This window comes from Oreochromis niloticus, linkage group LG20, assembly GCF_001858045.2.
Source record: "Oreochromis niloticus isolate F11D_XX linkage group LG20, O_niloticus_UMD_NMBU, whole genome shotgun sequence".
Classification (NCBI taxonomy): Eukaryota; Metazoa; Chordata; class Actinopteri; order Cichliformes; family Cichlidae; genus Oreochromis; species Oreochromis niloticus.
This window is the reverse complement of record NC_031984.2, coordinates 1,194,971-1,219,693: the sequence shown is the minus strand read 5'-3', so window position 1 is coordinate 1,219,693 and position 24,723 is coordinate 1,194,971. Positions and strand designations below refer to the sequence as shown.

General features: G+C 47.7%; 1 protein-coding gene and 1 long non-coding RNA gene across 6 annotated transcripts; one reads left to right on the top strand and one right to left on the bottom strand.

Annotated features, from left to right (window-relative positions):
• Positions 1-348: 348 nt before the first annotated feature.
• LOC100710512 (uncharacterized) lies at positions 349-21,580 on the bottom strand. 5 transcript variants are annotated; one of them, XM_025901789.1, is made up of 27 exons: positions 17,098-17,619; positions 16,042-16,134; positions 15,626-15,753; positions 14,878-15,023; positions 14,583-14,736; positions 13,044-14,425; positions 12,317-12,463; positions 12,110-12,208; positions 11,743-12,010; positions 11,584-11,646; positions 11,344-11,447; positions 10,721-10,849; positions 7,437-7,544; positions 7,066-7,207; positions 6,289-6,807; positions 6,139-6,183; positions 5,977-6,056; positions 5,523-5,635; positions 5,259-5,442; positions 3,203-3,287; positions 2,975-3,120; positions 2,703-2,793; positions 2,451-2,599; positions 2,254-2,339; positions 1,660-1,729; positions 1,458-1,579; positions 349-1,293 (listed from the first exon to the last, which is right to left on the bottom strand). In XM_025901789.1, the coding sequence occupies exons 3-27, from the start codon at positions 15,738-15,740 to the stop codon at positions 1,056-1,058; spliced, it is 4,785 nt and encodes a 1,594-aa protein (XP_025757574.1). In that variant the 5' UTR covers positions 15,741-15,753; positions 16,042-16,134; positions 17,098-17,619; the 3' UTR covers positions 349-1,055. The 5 variants fall into 5 exon arrangements, 4 of the variants coding, with proteins under 4 accessions (XP_025757574.1, XP_019205110.1, XP_025757572.1 ...); XM_019349565.2 differs by lacking the exons at positions 16,042-16,134; positions 17,098-17,619 and adding an exon at positions 21,207-21,579; XM_025901787.1 differs by lacking the exon at positions 16,042-16,134.
• LOC109196186 (uncharacterized) lies at positions 21,459-24,172 on the top strand. The gene is made up of 2 exons (XR_002057660.2): positions 21,459-21,594; positions 23,548-24,172. It is a non-coding gene; the product is annotated as an uncharacterized LOC109196186 (long non-coding RNA).
• The last annotated feature ends 551 nt before the right edge of the window (positions 24,173-24,723 follow it).

The following is a 24,723-nucleotide window of genomic DNA, read 5'->3' as shown; positions in this document are numbered from 1 at the left end:
TGGCACTGAAGCCTGGTGTCCGTCGCACTGATGCATGCTGGGAGTTTCATGAATGTGAAAATAAACAAAATAAGCTCGGTTATACCTGAGATCATAAAATGCAGCAAACTAAGGTATTACTGACGCTGCTGCTTACATCACGCTGACATCACGAGCCTCAGGCAAGGATGCCCGCTGCCCCACCTGTCCTTGTTTCTAAGGTGGGAGGGACTAAGATGCAAGGAGTAGAGGACGTGCACTGTGACAAATGAGACAGAAATGAGCACAGCTGCTTATGCTCTGTGAGCGTAGCGCCACCTACAGGCTATAAACTCCGCTGCGGACAAAGACACAGACGCTTCTTCAGAGTGAGATTTGATTCATGTTTATTGAAAATTAACAATCTTACATAAAGTTACTTTGACATTTCAATAAGCAAACAAAGATGGTGAGGTGATGATGTTTAACTGTGAGGTTTAAACGTCTGAGCAACATTTGAACAGAAATGTTTGTCACGTCGGCTCCGTCTGATTGGTTTTCCTCACTTGCTTCGAATCCCTGAGACTGAAGTCACAGACGAGCTGAGCGCTTCACACAGACATGAAATAGCTGATAGAAAAACTGCAAACCAAATAATACAAATGAAGTCGACATCCACAGATCAGTCCTGTGTGAAATATTAAGAACATAAAGTGACGTGTGTGTCACGGTCGCACTCACAGTTTAACCGATTTACACCAACAACAGCACAATTAAGGGAGGGAGGGATAATTTAAGGAAAGCACCTGGTTACAGCTTCATTACAGAAACACACAGTTCATCATCGACATCATCATCATCAGCGAGCACCTCAGTAACAAAGGACTTCAACCTTTGAGTCGTCACAGTTTTATTGGAGGTAGAGTCTAAAAGCACCTGAGCACACACAGGTTTCCACAGCCTGTGTTTGAGTTTTAAATGCATGACTTCATAGGCGATAAATAAAGAGTCAACATGTCCAGACACCTGCGCACAAACTGACACGTCAGCAGTGTGTCGCTGATCAAACGACTCCATCTGAACGGTAGCGCCTCCTCCTAACCCGACAGCTGCTGCTCTGCAGAGGCAATGGAGGACTGTGAGGAGGAGCAGGAGGAGGAGGTGGTGGAGGAGGCTGTGGTTAGAGGAGACAGGTCCTCACAGGTGAAGTAGTCCTTCAGGGGGGCCAACAGGTGACGGACGACAGGGACGCACCATGCCTTCCCGAGCACCTTCTGCCGCTGCTGCCGGTTCATGTCCCTCACGTCGGTGTAGTGTTTGGGGAACCCGAAGACTCTGCAGGAAGGAAGGAGGACACCTTTAATAATCCACCCGTCTAACAGGACAACACTCAGGAACTGCTCGTTGCTCAGATAAAACCTCAGTGGATCCACAGAAATCAGCCCACAGGCTGTTAGAGACGAGTGGACGAGGGACGTTACAACCCTTCAGTCTGCTACCTTTCCAACTCCGTGATCCAGAGTTTGTCTTCTTTGCCGTTGTAGAGGACGGGAAGCTTGTTGACATTTTTTCCTTGTTTCAGGGAGTTCGCATTGGTGGTGATGGTCCTCACCTTACACATCTGGAACAAAAGCATGAGAACGATCATGTGGCCGAGCAGCTGTGGACGGATCACAGCGAGGAGCACACTCAGTCACTCACCGTGGCCTTTCTGCCCAGCTCCAAGCACTCCTGCAGGTCCAGCTTGTCGCTCTGGGTGGCTACGATGGGCCTGCGGGTGAAAAGTAAAACTTTATTTATAACGCTTATCCGGCAACTCATTTGACCTTTTTTCCCTTTTGGCCTTAGAGAATCTTGCCATTTTGCTCTTATTTTGAAAGTTTCGTTGCTGCTAACCGCCGCAGCCCTTCCTGTCTTCTCAGGTCGCTATGGCCATCCCAGTTTGGTTCTGCGTCCGGGAGCCGGCTGAGCCGTTTGAGCTCGAGCAGCCGTCACTGACAAAAGACAAACTCTTCCATTGGAAAACTTTTATCTTCCTGGGGTGGGAAACTTACGCTCACACCTCACCGGGCGTTTCTCTCTAATGATCTTTGCTTCAGATTTAATCACAGCGATTCATAAAAAGCAGCAGCTGCCGTCCTGTGCAGCTCACCCCCGAGCTCCGCACAAACCCCACATGCACGATTCATGGAGGACGCACTTCCAAAGGAAACTCCACAGAAATCCATAAATAGATGAAATATCTGACTAATATTTCCACTGGTATTAAAAAGAATGTTGCTAAAGTTCGCGTACCTCCTCATTCCCGGGATGTTTCCCCAGAAGTAGCGAGCTCTGCGGGCCGGAGTTACGTGCATGGCGTCCACCATCACCGGGTTGCACTGTCAGAAGAACAAGACACAGTTTACACCTCGTCAGTTTAACTAAGGAAGCACACAGGAAGAGGAAGAGCGGAGGGTTACGGATCCAAACTGAAGTGAGCACGTGCAGACCTCCAGGAAGCGGCAGATGCTGATTTTGTTGCAGGTGTTCATGGCGACCGTGTTCTCGTACAGCCAGAAGAACGGCCGCGGGTCGTCCTCTTTGGGCTTCAGCCACTGAAGGATGCGGTAGTAATCAAAGAAAAGCCTCCCGGTGCCCTCTGCAGGAGGGAAGAGGGAAGTGACACATGAATACCAACAACCAGCTCACTGACCGACACCGACACTCACATCTGTGTGACAGGAGGAGCTTCAGAAACGTACCGTAGAGGCCTTTCCTTAGCGGGTTGACGATGGAGAGGTCGTTACAGGGGCTGCCGCCGATGAGCAGGTCAAAAGGACCCCACTGCTCGAGCTGGAGAATCAAGGAAGCACAAAGACGTGGTGAGAAAATCCCCAGGGACAGGGGGCGGGGCTCCATTGCAGCACTTTCTATATTCTGACCCATCAAACACTCAGTTAAATCTTCTGTCTCAGCTCAGGAAAACAGAATGGAGCCGGGTCCTCTGTGGAAAGAGGAATTATGAAGGACGTACGCGTTCCTGAGTGATGTGCCGGACGTCTCCGATGTGAACGATCTTCCCGTCGTGGTTGATGGTGGCAACGGCGACCGAATCCTCGCAAACCTCAGAGGCGATGTATTTGTCTATTTTGATGCCCAGGACCTTGAGCACGTAGAAACCTGACGGAGAGAAGAAGGGTCTGTGTGGAAAAGCAGGAGCATATGGCTGTTTTACAGGAGCAGAAGGGCAGGTAAAGCTCACCTGTGCCGATGCCGTCGAACAGCGACAGGACTCTGACGGGCCGGCGGAGGTTTGCAGGGATGGACGGGTAAACGCGGTGAGGCTCCTACAACAAGAAAAACTCAGTGTCACACAAGAGCCGGCGTGATTTCTGACAAGACGACAGGAAGTCACGCGTGACTCATAACACACAGTTATCTTATTTATTACGTTAATACTCGATGTTCTGGACGACGCGTATCCTGATGTAAAAAAGTGTAACCCTGAGTGGATCGGACGCAGACACCAACACTTTAATTCTAATATATTTATTTTAAAAAGAATTAAAGTAAATGTGTCACCAACATAGTTTAAACCTCTACACAAACACACAGACACATAAAACAACACAGAAGCACAGAACTCATCCTGCTGGGGTGATGACTGCAGTTCACTACATGGCCACAGGGGTCACTAACGACAAAGGTTTTCAGCTGTTACAGAGAGAACCTGGAAGGAGGGGCTTCAAACTGAAACGAGCTGTGGGCCGCTCCTGGCACTGTCCTCTCATTTTAGTGTTCAAACAGCACAAAACAAACAAACACCCACAAATATATCTGAAAATGTTTTGTTTGTTTGTTTGTTTGTTTTATTTCAAAACTGCAAGCGTGAACACATTTTTTCCTCCCTCTGAACTGAAGCCTTTCATTCAACTCCCAAATAAACACAGCGGTCCTCTCAGTCTGTCCTGCTGCATTTTGTTTGTATGGACCGAAATACAAACAGACACAAGTGTTCACATTAGTTTGTGACTCTCACTGAGCTAACACAGCCGATCCCTCAGCATGTTTGTGCTCTCTGCTCATGTTGCCTTCATATTCAATCATTTTTAAAGAATTTATTTTAATAATGCACTCCACAACAAACAAATCCTCCCTAACAGAAAACATCACTTCAAGGGACAAACTGTGTTATATTTCTACGGGCTGCGAGTTTGGAGCCCTGCTCTGAGCAAACGTTACTTTGATAACCGTCTGAAATAAAAATGAACTTTCTGCCACTACATGGACGAAAGAATCTGCTGTGTGTGAGAACCTGAGAAAACCTTTCTGGGGGATTCAGAGATCTACAGTTACCATTGTCAGATTCAAGATCCAAGACGTTTATTGTCATGTACACCGCAAAACACGAACGGTTACACAGAGTAATGAAATTCTTACTTTGCAGGTTCCCTTCACACGACTAAAAAGAAAGTCATAATAAGTAAAACGGTGCTTGTAGGTCATGTAGCTTCTGTGTGGGTGCAATCAGAATTTAAAATGAAAGTAGCTGCAACACTGTCACAGTGATAATACAGAGTGCAATATTAGGTGGATATGTGCAAATTTACAGTTATGGATAATTTGCAGGGGGTGGCACGGTGGTTAGCACTTTTGCCTCACAGCAAGCAGGTCCTGAGTTCAATCCCCCCCCCCGGGTCTTTCTGTGTGGAGTTTGCATGTTCTCCCCGTGTTTGTGTGGGTTCTCTCCGGCTTCCTCCCACAGTCCACAGACATGCAGTTAGTGGGGACAGATTAGTTGGAAACACCAAAATGCCCATAGGCCACCGTGCCACCCCTTGTGCGAATGGTTGTCTGTGTCTATGTGTTAGCCCTGCGACAGACTGGCATGTACCCTGCCTCTCGCTCTAAGACAGCTGGGATAGGCTCCAGCGCCCGCTGCGACCCTGAAAAGGTGAAGCGGAAGCGAATGGATGGATAATTTGCAATTTTCCGCGCTTAAAATTTTTTGTAACGTTGTTAGTCCCCAAGGAACTGAAATGATCAGAATTGGTTACCTTGGGGGAGTTTAAGTCCATCTCTCACGTTTGTACAGGACATTGTATTTGTTTTAATGTTATATACTTATGTGGTACATCTATTTTCACTTTTGTTGCCATGATGCCAGGTCTCTCTTGGAAACTAGATTTTTAATCTCAATGAGATCTTACCTGGATAAATAAATAAAGGACTAATAAAATCACTGGGGGCAGGTACAGGGCAGCACCTTTGAGAGCTTCCTGCACACAGATCTTTACAAAGGCTGGTTTTCCACTCACAAACTCCATGCCGCTGTCATTGGTGAAAAACTCCTGCACGCGGATGCTCCAGTCCTCTCTGGGGACCAGCGCTCTGTGGGGTCTGTGAGCCTGACACAGGTAGCAGATCCACGGGTCCTCCAGCTTCAGCGAATCAAACGTTCCCGGCCCGACGAGGATGTTCAGACAGTCCTCGCAGTAAGACCTGAAGACGGAGAACAGAGGTTAAAAACGGATAAGGGGCTCGTACTTGAGGCTGAAACACTGAAAGAAGCCGAGCATAACCTGCAGCAGCCATCATTGCCACACAGCAGGACGTCCATCCCGTAGCAGCAGATGGTGCAGTAGGACTGATATCCATCGCCGTCGTAACGATATAAGGTTTCTGTGAAGTTATCCTGCAGGCACAGACACCATCACAGCCAGCTGCTCAGAAAGAGCTTGAATGTTTTGAACAAAACACAGAAACAAAGGAAAACATCTGCTCAGTTCTTTAAAAGCTCTGCAGGATTTCTGTTTCTGCTTTAAGGCTATGCTGTAACCCGACACCACAAACTACAGTGGTGTCCATGCAGCTGTGCACCAAACATCTGCACCTGTGTTTGAGAAATCTGGATTAAAGTGAAGCTGTGACTTTAAATCACGCATGCTGATGGATGCACGGGTCCTTCAGCGCGTCTATCCTGGAGTCGAGCACCAAGACGCCCGCCTGCTGCTAACAGTGACAGCAGCTTCTTACCTTACACTTCAGGCACAGGCCGCCTTTAAACAGAGGGTGGAAGATCTCAATGTTGTCAGTCCCACAGCACAGACAGTACCCTGCAAACAGCACACAATCAGCACCAGAGTTCATACACTCAAGGATTCGAGGAATGCAGGTAAAGCAGTCCTGCACACTCACCTTCGATGTCCAGCTTGGTGTCCACGATCGTGCTGATGATCTTCTCTGAAAGGAGCAGTGAGAGTAAGAGTGAGCCGTGTTGACACCTGCTCAGGTGAGCGCTGACAGCCGAGGCTAACAGCTGCATCACTAACAGTCGCCGAGCGTTACCTCTGTGCTTCTGGTCGGGCTGCGTGTAGGAGGCGGTCGGCTTGTTGACCTTGTTGTGGAGTTTGGTGTAGATCTTCTTCCTGCTCGGCATCCAGTCAGACGACACGTCATCGTTCAGCTCGCCTCGCTTCTTATGAGCCTTCCTTCCTCTCCATCCCTTCTTACTCTTCCCCTTTCTCCATCCTCCTCGCCACTCCTCCTCCTCTTCTTCTTCTTCCTCCTCCTCCTCCTCTTCTTCCTCCTCCTCCTCTTCCTCCTTCCTCCCCTGTTTCCCTGTCTTTGACCCTCCTCCTCGATGTTCCTTCTCCTTCTGTGCTTTGGGGCTGTGCTCCGCAGGATGACCTTCCTCTTTGTTTGCCTTTGCTGGCTTTGATGCCTTCCTGATGGAGCTGCAGGACAGCCTCTTCAGGTGCACCTCCACATCTTTCAGGTTGGTGCCACTGCTGCTCCTCAGGCTGGAGGAGTCAGGAGAAGAGGAGGCTTTATGGGGGAGCTTCTTCATTGCCCTCGGCCTGGAGTCTGCAGAGGACAATCAAACATGTGATCAAAATACATCATAAATAAGACGGAGCACGGCAGAAAACCTGGAAGTCTGTGATCGTCCTTTTTATCCTACTCTGAGCTCCTCCTGTACGACCCCTGACCCCGTCTCCATGACTGACGCAGGTGTTCACAGGTGAGCGACACCTTCACTCCCACTCAGTCAGGGCAGGTTGTAGATAACGGACTGATGGGGGTTCTGCAGGTCAGTGAGGCTGACAGTATCAATGTTCTTACCGTTCTTTGGAGCGTTGGGCTGAAATCCTTCAGGCCCCGTCGGCTGGAAGCCTCCAAACGCCCAGTCCAACATCTGCTTCAGCAGCTCCTCCCTCCCATTTGGGGGAGGAGAGAACTGCTTCTTACAGCGCCGAGCTGCCTCCTGGTGCAGAGGAAGGAGGACGCGTCACATATGAGCACGCAGCAGCACACAGACTTTAAATATCAGACGCTCACGACGACTTTAGTTTAGTAAAACATATTTAAAATAACATAGTAAGAACATGGCAGCGTTATGAAATCCCAGGTTCCTTAAAGTTTTGACCTGTTTGTTTACAAAACGAGTCCAGGACTCTTAAACACTTGTATGTCTTCTGTTTGAACAAACACACCTGCAGGGACAGGTAGACGGCCTCCTGGTAGGTGTTCAGGATGTTGAAGGAGTCGGCACAAAAGTTCTGGGTGAAGGCAGCGAAAGGTTTGAGATCCTGCAAACTGGCCTGGAATCAGAGAGAAGGAAACATCCATCCAGCGCGGGCCGATCGGCACAGGAGAAAAACACAAATAAAGATTTTACTAATAATTTAAAGCAGACGACAAAGAAACGGCCGTCTGATCACGTCTGCAGAGGAAAGGACTCAAACCCAGGACACACACACACACACACACACACAGGCGCACACAGACACACACACAGGCGCACACAGACACACACAGGCACACACAGACAGACACACACACGCACACACAGACAGACACACACACGCACACACAGACACACACACAGGCGCACACAGACAGACACACACACAGACACACACGCACACAGACACACGCACACACAGACACACACACACGCACACAGACACACACAGGCACACACAGACACACAGACAGACACACACACACACACACAGACACACACGCACACAGACACACACGCACACACAGACACACACACACGCACACACGCACACACAGACACACACACACGCACACACGCACACACAGACACACACACACGCACACAGACACACAGGCACACACAGACACACAGACAGACACACACACACACGCACACAGACACACACAGACACACAGACAGACACACACACAGACACACACACAGACACACACACAGACACACACACACACACAGGCGCACACAGACACACACAGGCACACACAGACACACAGACAGACACACACACGCACACACAGACACACACACAGACACAGACAGACACACACACACACAGACACACACGCACACAGACACACACGCACACACAGACACACACACGCACACACAGACACACACACACGCACACACAGACACACACGCACAGACAGACAGACACACACAGACAGACACACACACAGACAGACACACACACAGACACACACACACGCACACACAGACAGACACACACACACACACACACACACAACCCCGTTCAGCTATCTTAGTGAGGACCCTCATTGACATAATGGTTTCCCTAGCCCTAACCATAACCTAATTGTAACCCTGACACTAAAACCACGTTTTGAGCCTCAAAAATGTGAGGACCGGGTTGTGTGTCCTCACAAGTGACTGCTGGTTCTCACAAGTATAGTAGAATGCAGATTTCGGTCCTCACAAAGATAGCTAGACAAGAACACACACAGACACACACAGACACACACACACAGAGCACCCTCCTCCCTGACATTTGACAGGAGGGGCTCACCTCTCAGCAAATCATCTTTGTTCTTAATCAAACATGTAATGAGTCTAATTAACATGACTGAGAAATCAGAGAGGAGGTGAGGCGGGACGTCAGGTGACTGTGTGTCAACACCCGTGATGGGATGTCCAGAGAGGTAGGGCTCCTCGATTATGGCAAAAATTATCACGATTATTTTCACTGAAATTGAGATCTCGATTATTTGACAATAACAATGTATTGAATAATGGCTTTAAAGATTGTCAAAAATAATATAAAATATTGTGCAAATACTGATAACAGTGCAAATGTTTGCAATATAAAAAATAAATGAATAATGTAAACATTAATGTTTAGTGAACTTCAAAATACTGCATAATATTTATGCATACAAATAACCAAACATCAAGGCAAGCTGTGTAGCCACACAATGCACAATTGCATCAAACTGACATTGAGGTATGTCGACTAAAGTTGCTGCTCCTTCATTGTTTGATCGTGTGTCACTTTGTGAGCGGTCTTCAAATGTTTGAATAAATTTGTAGTGTTGCTCTGTGGTGCAGCTACGACACTGTAGCAAAGTTTACACACTATGTCTACTTGATAATGTTTCCACACCACTGAAGTCGTTTGACCTCTTTTCAACCAACAGCATTCTCTCTTCAGCAGCCATTATCCTCTCCTCTCCAAATAACTTCTGCTTAGCTTTCCGAGCTTCCCTCGGTCCTCTTAATTGTTGTGACGCGTGTTCGCAGAGAGGTGCGCTCGATTTACCACACGGAGCAGCGCAAGAGTAAAGCACGAGGGAGGTGCTAATAATCGGCTCAGTCATTTTTAATGATTGTTGAAAGCCCAGATCGTAATCTAGATTAAAATTCGATTAATTGAGCAGCCCTACTGAGAGGAGGCGCGAGGGAGTCAAATGAGCATAAAAAAGGGGCTCAGGAAGCTCCGGGGTCTGTGATTGGCTCTGGGAGCGCCACAGGAGATGCTGACACTGTGAACTCACTGGGTGGATTTATGATCCTCAGCTTTGTTCTGCTTGTTTCTGCTGCGTTAGATTAGAGTATAAATTCAGCAGGATTTGGATTTTGTTTCCTACTGGACATGTCTGTGAAGGCTCTCAGTCATCCAGGTCATCGTAGTCTAAGGAGCTTGGAAAGAAAAGCGTCTGGACTTCTTTAAGTTGCTTGAAGACGTTTCTCTTCAGTTCTGAACTGAAGGAGCTTCTCGGAGGCCGTCTACCAGGAGGCCGTCTACCTGTCCCTGCAGGTGCGTTTGTTCAAACAGAAGACATACCAGTGTTTAAGAGTCCTGGACTTGTTTTGTTCAGTCCTGAACTGAAGAAGCTTCTTGGATGAGAGGTGAAACGTCTTCAAGCAACTTAAAGAAGTCCAGACGCTTTTCTTTCCAAGCTCCTTAGTTTCCTACTGGAGTTGGCGTCTCCCCCCTGGGTTGAACCTACACAGGCGGGATACGTGCATCCGTGGCCAAGTACGATAATTCTCTCTAACCTGAGACTTGAACAGAGTCAGCATCAGCTCAGAGTAGGTTAATGAGTAAAATTCAGGTGATTTGATTATTATACTGTGATTTTTAAAATATCTTGCATTAAATAAGTCTAAACTCTGAACATTCCCTTTTTGAGTTGAGTGTTAAGTCTTCATCAGTGTGAACACACCCTCCAGGTTACTCCAGATCTGTGGGGCTTAGTTTTCCGGGCCACTAAACTAAACCCAGTCAATTCCAAGAGCGCTGATCTAGACAGGAGCTGCAGATGGACGCGGGGCCTGGAAGCCTACTCCGGCTCCCAGTTTTACTTATCACAGCAGGCCGGGTGGAGCCTCGGACGTCTTCACCCGTCAGCTCCATCCAAGCTCTGCACTACACTCTGGGTAAGACTCACTGGGTCAGAGCCTGGACTAAACACACTTCCTGTTTCCACAGATCGACAGCATGGTGCGACTCACCTGTGAGGACATCTTTTGTCCGTACCACTCCACCAGCGTCTTCCCTGGCGGTGACGCTTTTCCTCTGCACGGCAGGACGACGGCCGGCCACAGCGCGAAGCCCCCCACGTAACCCCAGACCAGCTCCCCCTTCATGACAAAACACACAGACACAGATGTGCTCACGAGAAACACAGTGGCGGTTTCTGTCGCCATAGCAACCAACGTGTGAGCAGCTGATTTCAAGCTAAACTGAGTTGACACCAGCAAACACACTTCCCCTTCACTGCCTTCAACAAACGCACACCAAGTTTCACATTTTTGTACAACAGGCTGCAAAATAAAAAACTGCCACACGGTGTAAAAGGGCTGAAACTTAAACGCATCGTTTCATGTGACCGCCTCCTCCAAACTCACTTTTTCTTCATTTGACTCAGTTTTCTGTTATTTGTTACCAATAAACTCATCAAATCTGCATTTTTTCTGCCAAACTGTCTCTGATTAAAAAGAAAAGTTTGTTACTTGGTTGGTAAACTGGTATTTTTCTGTGGATGCGTCACACGACGGCTGCAGGCAGACAACACACATGAACAGTGTAAATAAAGACAGTGCTGCTAGTTAGCAGCTGGTGTGAAATGGCTTACAGGTGATTGTTCCTGCGCTGATGCTACTCGGGTCGGCGTGGCTGCCAAATCCTCGTCATCGCTGCTCATGACAAAAGCAGACTTGGCCTGACGATTCCTGTGACCTGCAAATGAGACAAGAAGCCACTGAAGCAGCTCAGCACCTTCGTGAACGAGGCGCAGCGAACAAATACTGTCAAACAGAAATGGGTGTTAGCGTCGCTTGGCCCTTTCTTATTGCACTGGTGTGACATTTCTTACTCTGCAGCTGCCTCGGTCTGCCAGCCCAACACATTCTGGAAGCTTCTGTAACATCCACCACATCTGGATAAAAACAGGACAGGCAGTCAGACTGATTATCATCAACAAGGCGTCACATCAGCTTCGTGTCAGAGCAGCAAACTCCGGCGTCAGTCCTACCAGAGGAGTTTTCTGTGTCGCCCGACTCCTCTGTGCTGCTGCTGCTGTATTCCCTGGAACGCACAGGTGGGCTGGATTTGGTCCAGTCGCTGTCCTCCGATGAGCTCAGTTTATCCACTTCCTGTTTCCTCTCATTATCATAAGCTGTCTGGTGACGGAGAGGCATCTTCCTCCTGCGGTTGTTGGGTCTTCTCGCCCATGTGCCCGGTTCAGGTAAAGCTTTGGAGGCTTCTTGACTGTCAGGAAGATTCTTGGGGATGTTCGATACCTTGGGATTAAAGCAAAGACAGAAAAAAAGGGAATTTGTTTATCTCTTCCCATCTGGGTCATGTGGTCCACTCCCACGGCTTCAGCTTTGACCTCTCACCTTAGCAAACACCTGAGTCCGGTGCAGTGAGCTGGGCAGGGCCAGGAGGGTCAAAATGAGCCTGTGCAGCGTCGAGCCGGGGCTGACTTCATTCACCATCTGCAAACACAGACACGTGTTCAACCATGAGGTCTCAGCTCACACACGGAGCTTTTATCCATGTATTTATTCCAGTAATCAGACGTGTGGCCACGCTGGTGCTCTTACCTTTGCCCAGGAAGTAGCTTCTCCTCTTCTAGTCGCTTCAATCAAACTGAGGTAGTCGCCCTGAAGCTGATGAGCTTCTGAAGAGCCGGCGTCACACAGACGCAGCTCTACCGCCATCTCTGACAGCACGCTGCTGGATAGCTTATTCTGAGGACAGATGTTGCATTGCAGAGTCATTAGCAGTCGTTACAGAGAGCATCTTCTGTCTTACTAGAAGAACACAACGTAACAAAGTGACCTTCAAAGGCCTGAAAGTGCTCAAATCCTGCAGACTGACAGCAGCTCCAGCCAGGACCGAGCTGAGTCTCTGGATCTGTGAACACGTCAGAACATCTGGCTAATCTACCTACAGCACACATTTACTGAAATCTGGATTCAGCAGATCATCTGGAAACTCTCTCTCTCTTTTGGGAACTGGAGTGGAGCAGACCAACAGTTAAACTGAGTTTTTCCTCAATACAAATTTCTTGCAGCCACCAAAGAGTCGGCGCTGAAGGAAAATCAGCAGCACTGTAATACAAATATATTAAACCAGCTTTGACTTCACACACTCGAAGGTGATTCATATTTTATTAATGAAAGGAAGATTTGTGTCAGACGGAAGGACTCCCGACAATGAGCTAGGAAAATCCTGCTGCAGCCACTAGTCGGCCGGGAATCGAACCAGCGACCTTCAGTTTACCAGCCCTGCTCTGCCTCCAGCAGCGTACAAACAAAGACCTCTTACGCTGACTCTGCGAGGGTCTTTCTGGACGAGGGTGATGTTCCTCAGCGCCGAGTCTCCGAGCTGCTCGGGAACGCTCTCGACCACGCTCCGCAGCGCCGCCTGGTAAAACACCCGCGCGTCCTTCATGAAGTCAGCCCTCTCCTCCTCGTCCAGGTCCACGGCCGGGGTGGCCCACAGGAAGTTTTTTACTCGAGCGCCCACTTTCACGTCGGCTGCGGGCAGCAGCTTCGCCTCGCTGCTGAGCAGCTTTACGTCTCGCCTCCTGAGAAAGTCGTTGAGGGCGGCCGGCCGCAGGACCCTCGCCGCGTACGAGTGAAGCAGCACGAGCGTGAGCTGCAGCTCCACGCCGACATTCGCAGAGCCGTACTGCTGCAGCTCCTGGAGCGCACGGAGAGGCTCCAGCGCGTAGGCGAGGAACAGGAAGTGTAGCTCGACTTTCGGATCGGTCAGCTGGACGCTGATTCGCTGGGTGCTGATGCGTTCGGCGTCCACGGCCTGTACCTCAAATTTAAAATACTCCACCAAATCCGTCCAGCAGCCCGCCATCTTCTGCACGGCGTGGATGAAGAACAAGCACTGCGAGGAGATGGGGCGGGACAGGTTATGGTGCTCCATGTTTGCAAACAGCTCCTTCAGGCTGTCGTTGATGGAGGCGCAGGTGGAGTAGTGACGGTGGATGTCTTTCACCAGGTCGACCACGTGACTGAAGGACGTGAGGAGTCCGGCCTGGCACGCTCGTCCCGCCATGCCGGGAAGGCCGCAGAGCGATAACAAGCTGGGGCTGAAAAGCCGGAGCTGGGCTTCAAACCTCCGGCTCACCTGTGGGGGCGGAGCATCACAGTAAAACACAGCCAGGTTGGAGAGAGGAAGACCAGCCTCCGTCAGCGCCTTCATCAGAAGGTCCGAATCTGACTCCGGGGCTCCGACCGCCGAGTCCACGCTCAGCTGCAGCGCGAGCAGCGGCCTCACCACGCTCGCACCCGAGCACCCATCGAAGTAGCCAATCAGGACAATGCTCGTCCTCCGGCCCCCGCCGAGCTCCACCCCGACGTACAGGTACAGGCAGTACGGCGTGCTGCGGAGTGCCTTGATGATATGGCCGGTCGGCGTCAGGTCCATGTCATCGCGGCAGTATCGTTTACTGAAGCGCAGCAAAACATCGCCCTCGTCCACCGACGGGTCTGTTGGCTCCGCCCCCTTCACCTGCTCAGGCCGAACACACTCGTCTTTGTTTGTTACCAACTCCATCGTCAGGTCCACCACATCGTCCTCGTCGTCGGAGATCAGCGAGATTACATCATTTGCTTTTTCTTGCTCTATAGTTTTACTGTCCGTCGTCACGGTGACAGCGAGTTTCTGATTCGGCAGGAGAAATGCACCACCTGCAACGGGGGGGGGAGGAGAGAGCGAGCGTTAGGCGGCAGCTTTGAAGTGAAGGTTCACATGTTAAACTTCTGGCTTTAAAAAGTGCAGCAAAACATAAAAACATTCAATGTTTCCAGCATCTCACACGCCGTGTGACACATGCGCGAGACACACCGAGGTCAGCAGGAACCAGGCTCTGTCCTCCTCTAGCTTCCAAGGCGTTGTACTCTCTGCCATCATTGTTCTCGTCGAAGAAGATCTTGAACCACTGGAGGAAGGTCAGAGCCACGGCCGAGTTCCTCTTCATCAGCGACTCGATGGGGATGTGCTGGGCGGAGCAACAGAGGATCTTTAGGTGCATGTTTCTATCAAAGAACGAGCGCTAAGTCGTCCTGCTGTTTCTAACACAGGTGTGCTCGCTGCACACCTGTGTTATAATGTCGGGACCTGAAAGCGCAGCAACACTCACTCTGATCACTCCGGCCTTCCTGAAAGCAGCCTGCAGTAAGGTGAAGTTGTGCAGAGAGTGCATGATGGTGTCGCACTGGAACTGGACCCTGGAGAGGTCCAAGGAGCCGGGAAACAGCCAGTCCATCAGCTGGCAATACGCCGCACCTGGACACAAACAGAGCAGGAAGTATTGCACATCATGTGCGTTATTAACACAGCTTTATCTTTCCAATTATGAGCCCAGTGTAGGATCAGGGAAACCCCGTGAGCCACACACTTGGGGAGCACAGGTTTTTCCTACTCTCTCCTTCCTGCTCTGTCTAAATATCGTCTGCACAGCTTTTATTTATTTCTGGTTTTTCTTTTCACAACATGTGCCACAAAGCACACCTGCTCAGTAAGAAATGATAGCAAGAAAGCTGTCAGTCATCCTTTTTAAGAAATGAGTCATCGCCAGAGGGACAGAGTCAGAGAGGCTGAAGATGAAGCTCCCAAGCAGGAGGAAAAGATGAAGACCTCAGAGGAGGTTCATGGATGTAGTGAAGGAGGACAGGCAGGTTGGTGTGACAGAGGAGGTGGAGGCAGATCATCCAAAGAAAGGAGTCCAATGAAGGGAGGAAAGAGTGATATGCGAGTGCCCGTTGGTTTCTGTTAGCAACCCAGCTGCTGCGTTCTGGGCTCAGGATGACAGAGAAGTCCATGTGAGAAGTGAGGCGGAGGCTGTTAGCAATGTACCAGCATCAGCCACGCCTGTTAAAATCACCCACCTGTGCATGCCTGCTCCACCTTGGTGAAGCTCGTCTGTAAGGTTTCGTTTAGCCACGCCAGCAGCTCATAGCGGTTAGACAAAAACGTCCCGTTCAGGGTCACATGCACCGCCATCTCCGAAATGCACCTGCACAAACATCACAATGTTTTTAAATTCATACATGAATGCTGCAGCCCTGCACAGACTGGCAGCCTGGCCAGGCTGTAGCCCACCTTTAGCCCCATGATAGGCCCCGGCTGAAGGGATGATACATGAGGCAAAACAAATATTACTGAGGCATGCATTAAACAAGAGCCTGATAAGGTCAGAGTGACATTTACACATGTAAGAACACGCATGTAGAGATATTCTCCTGTAAGCAGCCAAAACAAGAGTACGTGTTTGCACAAATGTCTGTCCATTAGTTTCACTGACAGTTTGAAAGAGCCCGATCTCCCTCTGCAGACCTCCGTCACACGTCACAGACACCGGGTGCACACAGTGCTGCTTCAGGGCTGACTTCTTCCTCTGTAACGACGAATTCCCGAGTTTACAGCCGGAATCTTAAACGTCCTCTCAAGTCTAATTTCCAAAGCGGCGCAGCCCCGCCCACCCCGAGTTAACGATCATGGCTGCGTTTACGTGCAAAAACAAAAACACTTCGTTGTATTGCTAACGGCAAAATCTTGCGCCACAAAAAACTTTAATACCGGGACGCACGTGTCGGAAATTCCGAGGTTACCGGAACGCAGCACACGTCCACAGTGGCCTACACACCAATCAGAGCAGAGCGGGAGTTATTCTAGCCAAGAGAATCAATGGAAACGGCACCGATGCGCTCTTAAATTTGTTTCCGGAAACTAACACGTGGGGCTGCCATCGGAATAAAAACAATCTGATCTCAGACCAGCTGGAGTCATGGTGCCATGTGTGATAAAGTACGGCTAACAACACAATAGGAACTACCGCAGTTAACGGCAATAACACCGCTACCGTTTATAAAGAGTATCGGAGTTTAAGCGGGTCACTCAGTGGTCAGCTACTTTTGCTCATATCCCCACTTTCAACCAGCTGACTTTACTCTGAGATCCCGAAAGTTGATTCTGTTCACCTGGACGTTTTCAGTGGGAAAAACGTTTCGTCACACATCCAAGACTCCATCAGTCTCAGCTGACTGCAGGTTTTCAACCTTATAAACAGTACCTTTGCACAATGCCTGAAACTAGCCCACTGAACGAACAATGGGCTGTGAGGTCAGCCACATGATCATTATTTACTCAGAGACTTTAATAAAGGTGTCACACAGCGGGCTATCCGCATTAGCTCGCGACGCTAACTAACAACATCGGTACGAGTTTACAGCAAAGTCACAAACGGCCTGTGCGCTCCGGACGGTTTATTCCAGAAGAAAAGTACAGTTTTAATTTAAAATCATGCTGTAGTCTTTAGCGAATTCATACAACAGGCGGCTAACAAACATGGTGGACTCACCCTCTCTGCTCAGGTCCCTCTGACCGTTTCAAATACCAAAGAAGTCAGCCTCGACAACCCCAAAACCCACCCAGCCCTCTGCCGGCGGAAAAAAAGCGGGTGTTTGACCAAGTCGCTCAATAAAAACAGCCAGAAGTGTGAATAAAATAAAGGCCCACGCCCTTTAACGCCACAGGGGTCGAAATTGAACTTTAAAACCCAGCTAGCCAAACCCTTTGGTTATGTTAATGTCGCTGTTGTTGAAACATCCGGAGCTACAGCTGCTAGCTGCAGTTAGCTTTAGCTGCTAGCGTCACACCAGGCGACATCGGAGTTAGCAAAGACTTTACAGTTGGCTGTTCCGACTACGCTGCTCCACGTAAACAAGAAAACATAGCCTTTATTTAAGCTAACCGTTTACACTATTTAAGACAGCGTAGCACAGTTGCGGAGCCCTACAGAAAACCCCCAACAATCAGCACTTTGGCGACAGTGGGAAGGAAAAACTTTTAACAGGAAGAAACCTCCAGCAGAGCGAGGCTCCGGGAGGGAGGCAGGAAAAAAGACACGCTGTGGAAGAGAGCCAGAGATTGAATAATTCATAATTAAATGCACAGTGGTGCATACATAGTAACTTCTTCTGTTTTATATAGTATTTTTCATAGTATGTTATTTCATCTTATTCTATTCTTTTTTTTTTTGCTCGTAACTTTGTACTGTCTTTCACTTTCTGCTGTGACCCAACAAATTTCCCACGTGTAGGACTAATAGTAATAAAGGTTTATCTCATCTTAAAGGGGGTGAGAGAAGCCGAAATACTCTGCAGCGTAACTAAGGGAGGATTGAGGGTCACCCGATCCAGCCCTAACTACATGCTTTAGAACGGAAACGGAACATTTGAAGAAAGGAAGGAGATTCAACTGCATCACAAAATAATATTAAGGGCTTCTCACAAAAGGTATCCTACTCAGGTTGGCTGAGTAGAATTCCATTAATCCATTGATTCCACATTGATTCCCTCCACACGCCACTCCTGCTCCTCAGCCTGCAGACTAAGGCCCTGGTCCGAACCCTGGAGCACCACTGGTACAAAGAGGGAAGAAAGTGGGCCAGCACCAGCACCAACAAGCAGTCCCCAGACACCACCAGCACCAACAAGCAGACCCCAGACACCACCAGCACCAACAAGCAGTCCCCAGACACCACCAGCACCAACAAGCAGACCGCAGACACCACCAGCACCAACAAGCAGTCCCCAGACACCACCAGCACCAACAAGCAGTCCCCAGACACCACCAGCACCAACAAGCAGACCGCAGACACCACCAGCACCAACAAGCAGTCCCCAGACACCACCAGCACCAACAAGCAGACCCCAGACACCACCAGCACCAACAAGCAGTCCCCAGACACCACCAGCACCAACAAGCAGACCCTAAAATCTCTCAGCCCCATTCATCACCCTGCAGTGGTATCTTTGGTGCCCCCAACCTTTATATTCTTGGATGGTAGGATCTGAAGAAATAACAGTCAACTTTGAATGTGTTCCTGAGATAGAGATGGTCTTTAACCTGTTCACACCAAAGGAAGAGCCATCAACCTCAACATCAACAAGTGATGAACATGTAGACTACGTTTCCGTGCCCTGCAAAGCATGTAAGGCATGTATGGAGACAATGGAGACCCAAAGGCCAGTGAGGAGTGGATCAGCTGTGGGAACAGCAACGCTGTGGCATCTATGTTGACGATGCATTCTTCTGTAAAGACATGTCTGTGAAGGTTCTCAGTCATCCAGGTCATCGTAGTCTAAGGAGCTTGGAAAGAAAAGCGTCTGGACTTCTTTAAGTTGCTTGAAGACGTTTCACCTCTCATCCAAGAAGCTTCTTCAGTTCTAGGGTCAAGTGGTGGAGAGTCCCAGATTTAAGCCCCATGGGAGTGTCCCCCCAAAGAGGGACAAATGGACCCCCTGATGATGGTAAATGACCTGTATTTGTATAGCGCTTTACACAACCAGTCATCCACCCATTCACACACTGGTGATGGCAAGCTACATTGTATCTGTACATCTCTGCCTCCCATTCTACTTTTAAATACTCTAGGAACAACAAGTAAGCCTGCAGTGTGAGAGCGAAGTGCTCTAATAGGGTGATATGGTACTACAAGGTCATTAAGATAAGATGGGGCCTGATTATTTAAGACCTTGTATGTGAGGAGCAGGATTTTGAATTCAGGGTTTAACAGGGAGCCAATGAAGGGAAGCCAATATAGCAGAAGTATATTGCAGCATTTTGGATAAAATAAAGGCTTTTTAGGAAGTTTTATAACGATAATAATAGTAATCATTTACAGTAGTCCAGCCTAGAGTAATCAGAATCAGAATACTTTATTAATCCCGAAGGAAATTATAGGTTACAGCAGGCAGCACGCTAATGGCGCATGCGCACTTACAAAGGAACCTTCTGACCAAACTTTACACAAACATCACATTGGGAGACATGTCAGAGAGGTAGGCTGACAGGAAAAAACAACGAAACAATGAAAATCAAGTCGTTAACTAGTTTTTCAGTGTCACTAATTGCTTCCTTGGCTCACTAGTTAGAGGCTCAGATGGCCTCACTACCTCTGACCTCTGACCTCAGCTTGGTTTTTGCCTTTGCACTGTAACTAATTTTGGCGTGGAAGATGACGTCAGTTTTTCAAGGACTTTTGGTTCCTTCAGGTTCTCAGAAGTTGTGGTTTTAGTGGACTACAGACCAGAATCTTGTCTTTTTGTGAGATAAATCAGGATCTCTGTCTGTTCTGTGGTGAAATTAATAGTAATCCTGTCTGTGAGAGTTATTTCATTCTTTGCCCGTTGTCTGAGTTACCTGGTTGTGCTCAGAGGAGAACACATCTACTCTGATTGGAACTGTTTTCTGATGGAGTTCCACAGGGTTCTGTGTTCAGGCTGCTGAGTTATCATCACAGTGAGCAAAAATCAATATAAATCTTAATATTACACATAAAATTAACCAGCTTAAAAAATAATATTTATTTTTTTCTAATGGTAACTAGATCTATATTCAATGCTATATTAGAGCCTTGGGGGGAATTATAAAGTTCCCGTCACTTTTAGAGATGATTGAATTTATAATATTTACTTAAATAAGAGCCAGAAGAGCAACATTGTTTTCTCTTTCAAAGGTTCAGAATGAAGTAAGTGAAAGGCCACATATTCAATAATAACAAATATGGAATAAAACTGCTGAATTATGTTAAAACACCATGAATCTGGTGGAAGTAAGCAGCCATGAAGCCACAGTGCTGCTCGCTGATCATCACCTCTCTTCTTAACTTAGCTCCAACAGCTCTTTCTCATATCTTCATGGTGTGGCTCATCAGCTTTATCCCTCTGTAGCGACTACAGCTCGGCACTTGTCCTCGGAGATTGTGTCAAACATCTAAGCAGCTCAGGAAGAAAGCCACTGCACTTCTTTAAGTTTAGCAAAGACGAGGCTTCTTCACTTCTGAGGTGAAGCGCCTTCACAAAAGTTAAAGCAGTCCAGCTGCTTTCATTCCTCAGACGACCATGAGCTGGATGACTGTAGCCTACACAGACCTAAGCCTGGTCACAAAGCTCTCTCTCTCCTACACACCTACCTCCACCTCTGCTATAAGATTATGTATGATTTATAGCCAGTGCCCTGGCTGTTTGCTGCCGTCTGTCGTGTGATTGGCAGAGGAGGCTGAAACGGAAGTGGGTGTTTGCACTTTTGATTTGGTAGGTCTGAAGCTACAGCTGGGATTTTGGGTTGCTCCTGTCTGGGAATCAGTGGGGAAGTTTGTGATTTCTTTCTGAGATAAACGTTTCTTATACATTTATTTCCTTCGGGTATTTTAGTATCACCTGCTACGTGTTACATATTTATGAATGGCTGTGTCAAAGTGAAAGAAACTAAAAACAGACGAGTTGAGCGCCCTCTGTTGGATTAAAGTTAAACAGCAGCACAGACTCGCTGAAAATAAACAACAAAATTATTTAAATCGGGATTTTAAAGAGTTTTAAAGAGTCTACTTAGCACAGCTGTACACTTCCGTTTGTGTGAGGTTCACTGATATCACTGGTGGGTGGGGACAGAGACCCTGTTTACCTGTCGGAGCTGTGGCGCTGGCTTCCTGCCGGTGTGTGATGGGCTTCCTGCTCGCTGGGTGTGTGCTGGTCCATATCTTCTATGAGGACCCCGCTGTTTGTTTGCCGTGCTCTGCAGAGCCGCCGTCTCAGTTTGTCCTTTTAAACTATTTAACCATTTTAAAGAACAACGCCCGACGTCCATCGGGGGAGGAGGGGGGAGGGTGCAGGGCTGGAGTCCAGGTGAGGCTGAGGATGCCCCGGGACGGGAGTGGTGGGAAAAGCTCGCCGGTCCTGTTTGATAAGCTGCTGTTCCCTGAATGATCCGGAGAGAACAGGCCGTGGTCTCCGGGTGGCTCCGGCAGGACTTGCTGACTCCGTCAGGTGTTTCCGGATTCTCCTCCCTGCAGGTAAGCGCAACTGATGTGCGCAGTAGATATCGTACTGTCCTGCGCACCCTGCCCAGAAGCAGCTTCATGTCATGTTTGATGTCCAGATAAGTGACTCCGAGTTTCCTGCGTTTATTTTAGCGAGCCCCCGCCCCACTGCTGTGGATGGTTTCGCCCCTGCTGAGTTTCATAACCCACCGCGTCTCTTCAGCTTCTGCTGCGTTTGATCTAAATGATGTTTTTTCCTGAACGATGATCAAAGTTTCCCGCTGCATTCTTGTAATGATCGCTTCACTTTTTCTCCCGTCAGTGTTCACACAGGTCACTCACAACACCAACGGCAGATTTCAGGATAAGTAACCGTAACGGCGGTGTCCTTCATATGTTAAACAAGCAGTTATTCACCCGTTTAAAACACACACACAGACACACACACACACACAACCCCGTTCAGCTATCTTAGTGAGGACCCTCGTTGACATAATGGTTTCCCTAGCCCCTTACCCTAACCCTAACCATTAAAAATGAATGCCTAACCCTTACCCTAAACCTAACCATAACCTGATTGTAACCCTGACTAAAACCCCATTTTGAGCCTCAAAAATGCCTTTAAATGCCGTCAAAAATGTGAGGACCAGGTTGTGTGTCCTCACAAGTGACTGCTGGTTCTCACAAGTATAGTAGAATGCAGATTTCGGTCCTCACAAAGATAGCTAGACAGGAACACACACACACACACACACACACACACACACACACACACACACACACACACCAAAGCTGAGCCTTCATTCCTCAGAATTTTAGACTGAGTTCTAAGTTCACGTTTTTAGTGTTGAAACAAATGAATGCAGATAAGATTTTAGATGACTCTGGGTTCTCTCAGATGCGCTGAAACTCTGCTCACAGTTTCAAATGAAATTTTAATGGTCAGATGCAGATCGTTCTCCTGAGCACGGATCAGTTCTGGGTCGGTTCTCTTCCAGGTGAGATTCAGGGCAAAAAGGAGATTTTTGAGTTTGTGGAGGTTAAAGGTTTATAAAGAAGCTTGAGAGCCACCTGTGCAGGCTGGCTTTCATGCACTCTGAGGTGTTTATGCTGTTTCAGCTGCCGTGTCTCATTTAGGATCGTAAAGCACTTTGTAACTTTTTTCTGTTTTTTCTAAATAGATATATATGTAAGTAAATAAATAACTTATGAGCCATTATATTGTGATTCATGTAAATAGTTAACACTGTTAATTGTCACCATGATCTGAAAAACTGCACAGACATGAAGTAAACGGAGTGGACTCTTACTGTAGCTTTGCATGATTCACAGCTCAGAATAATCCTCCTTTCTGTCATACTGAGCCTTGATGCAGCCCTTCAGTTCAACATTTAATACAACTTTTTCTTTAACCTTTGATCAAGGTTTGCACAGCAGGTAGGCGGGGCTTCTACCCTCTTTCTGTGACATCATCCTTTGCCAGGTGCTTGCTCTTTGCTTATGCTCTTAACTTTAGAGTATAAAATGTGTTAAGGTGATCGTTGTTGTGATTTGGTGCTATATAAATAAACTGAATTGCTGTACATACACTGAGCTCATTATTACAAACTTTAGCTGTGTTTAATATGAAAGTTACAAAGGCAGAATAGGTGTATCTTCAGGTCTCCCACCATGTAACGTTCTTTTAAGTGTGTCCTTTCTTTGGGAGTTAAAGTGAGCCAGAGCAACATTTCAGCACCTTCAATCTGATAGACTGGAAGTGAGAGAAGAGACTATATTTTCAAAGGTAATTTTGTCTCATTCAAGCTTTGCATGCATGCCTGCTCAGCAGTTTGGGACCGCTTAGTGGAGGCTGAGCTGGTTGGACTGGTACTGAGCCACGGCGCTCATGCTCTGTGTTCGGTTACATCAGGGGCAGCAGACATTTATGTTAAAGGTGATGATGATTAGATTCACTAGCTGACTTCTTATTGTGTCTCATCATAGAAAATCAGCTGTGGAACATCTGCTCATATCCTTTTTAATTGAGAGCAGCAGCACAGGCCGGCTGATCACCGCTTCACAAGCATCCGTTCCAGCTTTGGCTCCGCCCAGATTTGAACCCAGGACCCAGGGCAAAAGCCTGTTATCATGTGACTTAATTCTAAGTGAATCTTTTCTCCACGCTGAACTACTAAACCCGACCCCAGGATCAGCCCAGGTGCCAAATCCCACTTTAACCCCTGCTGGCATGAATGATCCCTGTGACACTGTACCAAAGAAGTCAATACAAATAATTAGTGGATGAACAAAACACTGGACACACCGCCATGTTTAGGTTTTTATTGAGTAAAAATTATATATGCTGCTATAGAAAGTACACAAAAATACAGCAACGTTTTCCTCTAATAAAATAAAGTGTAAAAATTGTTTTTTTTTTGAGTTTTCATAAAAGATTTATAAAAAGGTAAAAGAAAAGTTTTCAATGGGATTATAAGTTGCACACAGGCCTACAAGCGTCCTCACTTTTCATCAAAATTAAACATCTTATTAATACGAGCTACTCTGCACTAGAACATTAGCGAGATTTATACCGTGTTAATATAAACTATCATATAAAATGTTTTAAAGAGCAGTTTACAAAAACTCTTTTTTTGTTTTCCAGCAAAAACATTCAACGAGTTCAGCAGTTATTAACGAAGCATGTAAACATGAAGTTTTTGGTTTGTGAAAGGCCGTTCAAACCAGGAAAAAGGTCCTGGCGGCACTTTTGAAGCACCATATCTGTAAAAGAGCATGAAAGTCCAAAAGGTTCTTTACAAAGACTTGTGCATTTTTCAAAATATGATGCAGTTCTTAGTCAAACGTGAGTTAGAACACTTGTAAACCTTTCTACCGATACAGTACGCAAGAACACTGAACAAAAAAACAAAGTTCCAGTGATAAAATAGAAGCTGTATATACACAGAGCGCACAGAGCAGACGGCTACAGCATGTACTCACAGACGTGATGGTGTAGGAGGTAATGCCCGTTCACTTTGGTTTGGTGACGGCCTTAAAACAGCATTTCAAAGTGTTCCAGTTAACAAAAAACTAACAAGCGTTTCAGGACTGCTACCCACAGATGGCGCTGTGTGGGGCGTGGAATTTCTTTTGGGAAATCGACATTGACGATCTAGAATA

Excerpts from the sequence above, each read along its gene's own strand:
- LOC100710512 (XM_019349565.2), bottom strand. The coding sequence starts at position 21,280 with ATGGACCAGCACACACCCAGCGAGCAGGAAGCCCATCACACACCGGCA. Across the intron at positions 12,464-13,043 it reads AAGACCCTCGCAGAGTCAGC|AATAAGCTATCCAGCAGCGT; the intron begins GTAAGAGGTCTT and ends ATCTGTCCTCAG. Across the intron at positions 6,808-7,065 it reads GCCCAACGCTCCAAAGAACG|ACTCCAGGCCGAGGGCAATG; the intron begins GTAAGAACATTG and ends TGTCCTCTGCAG.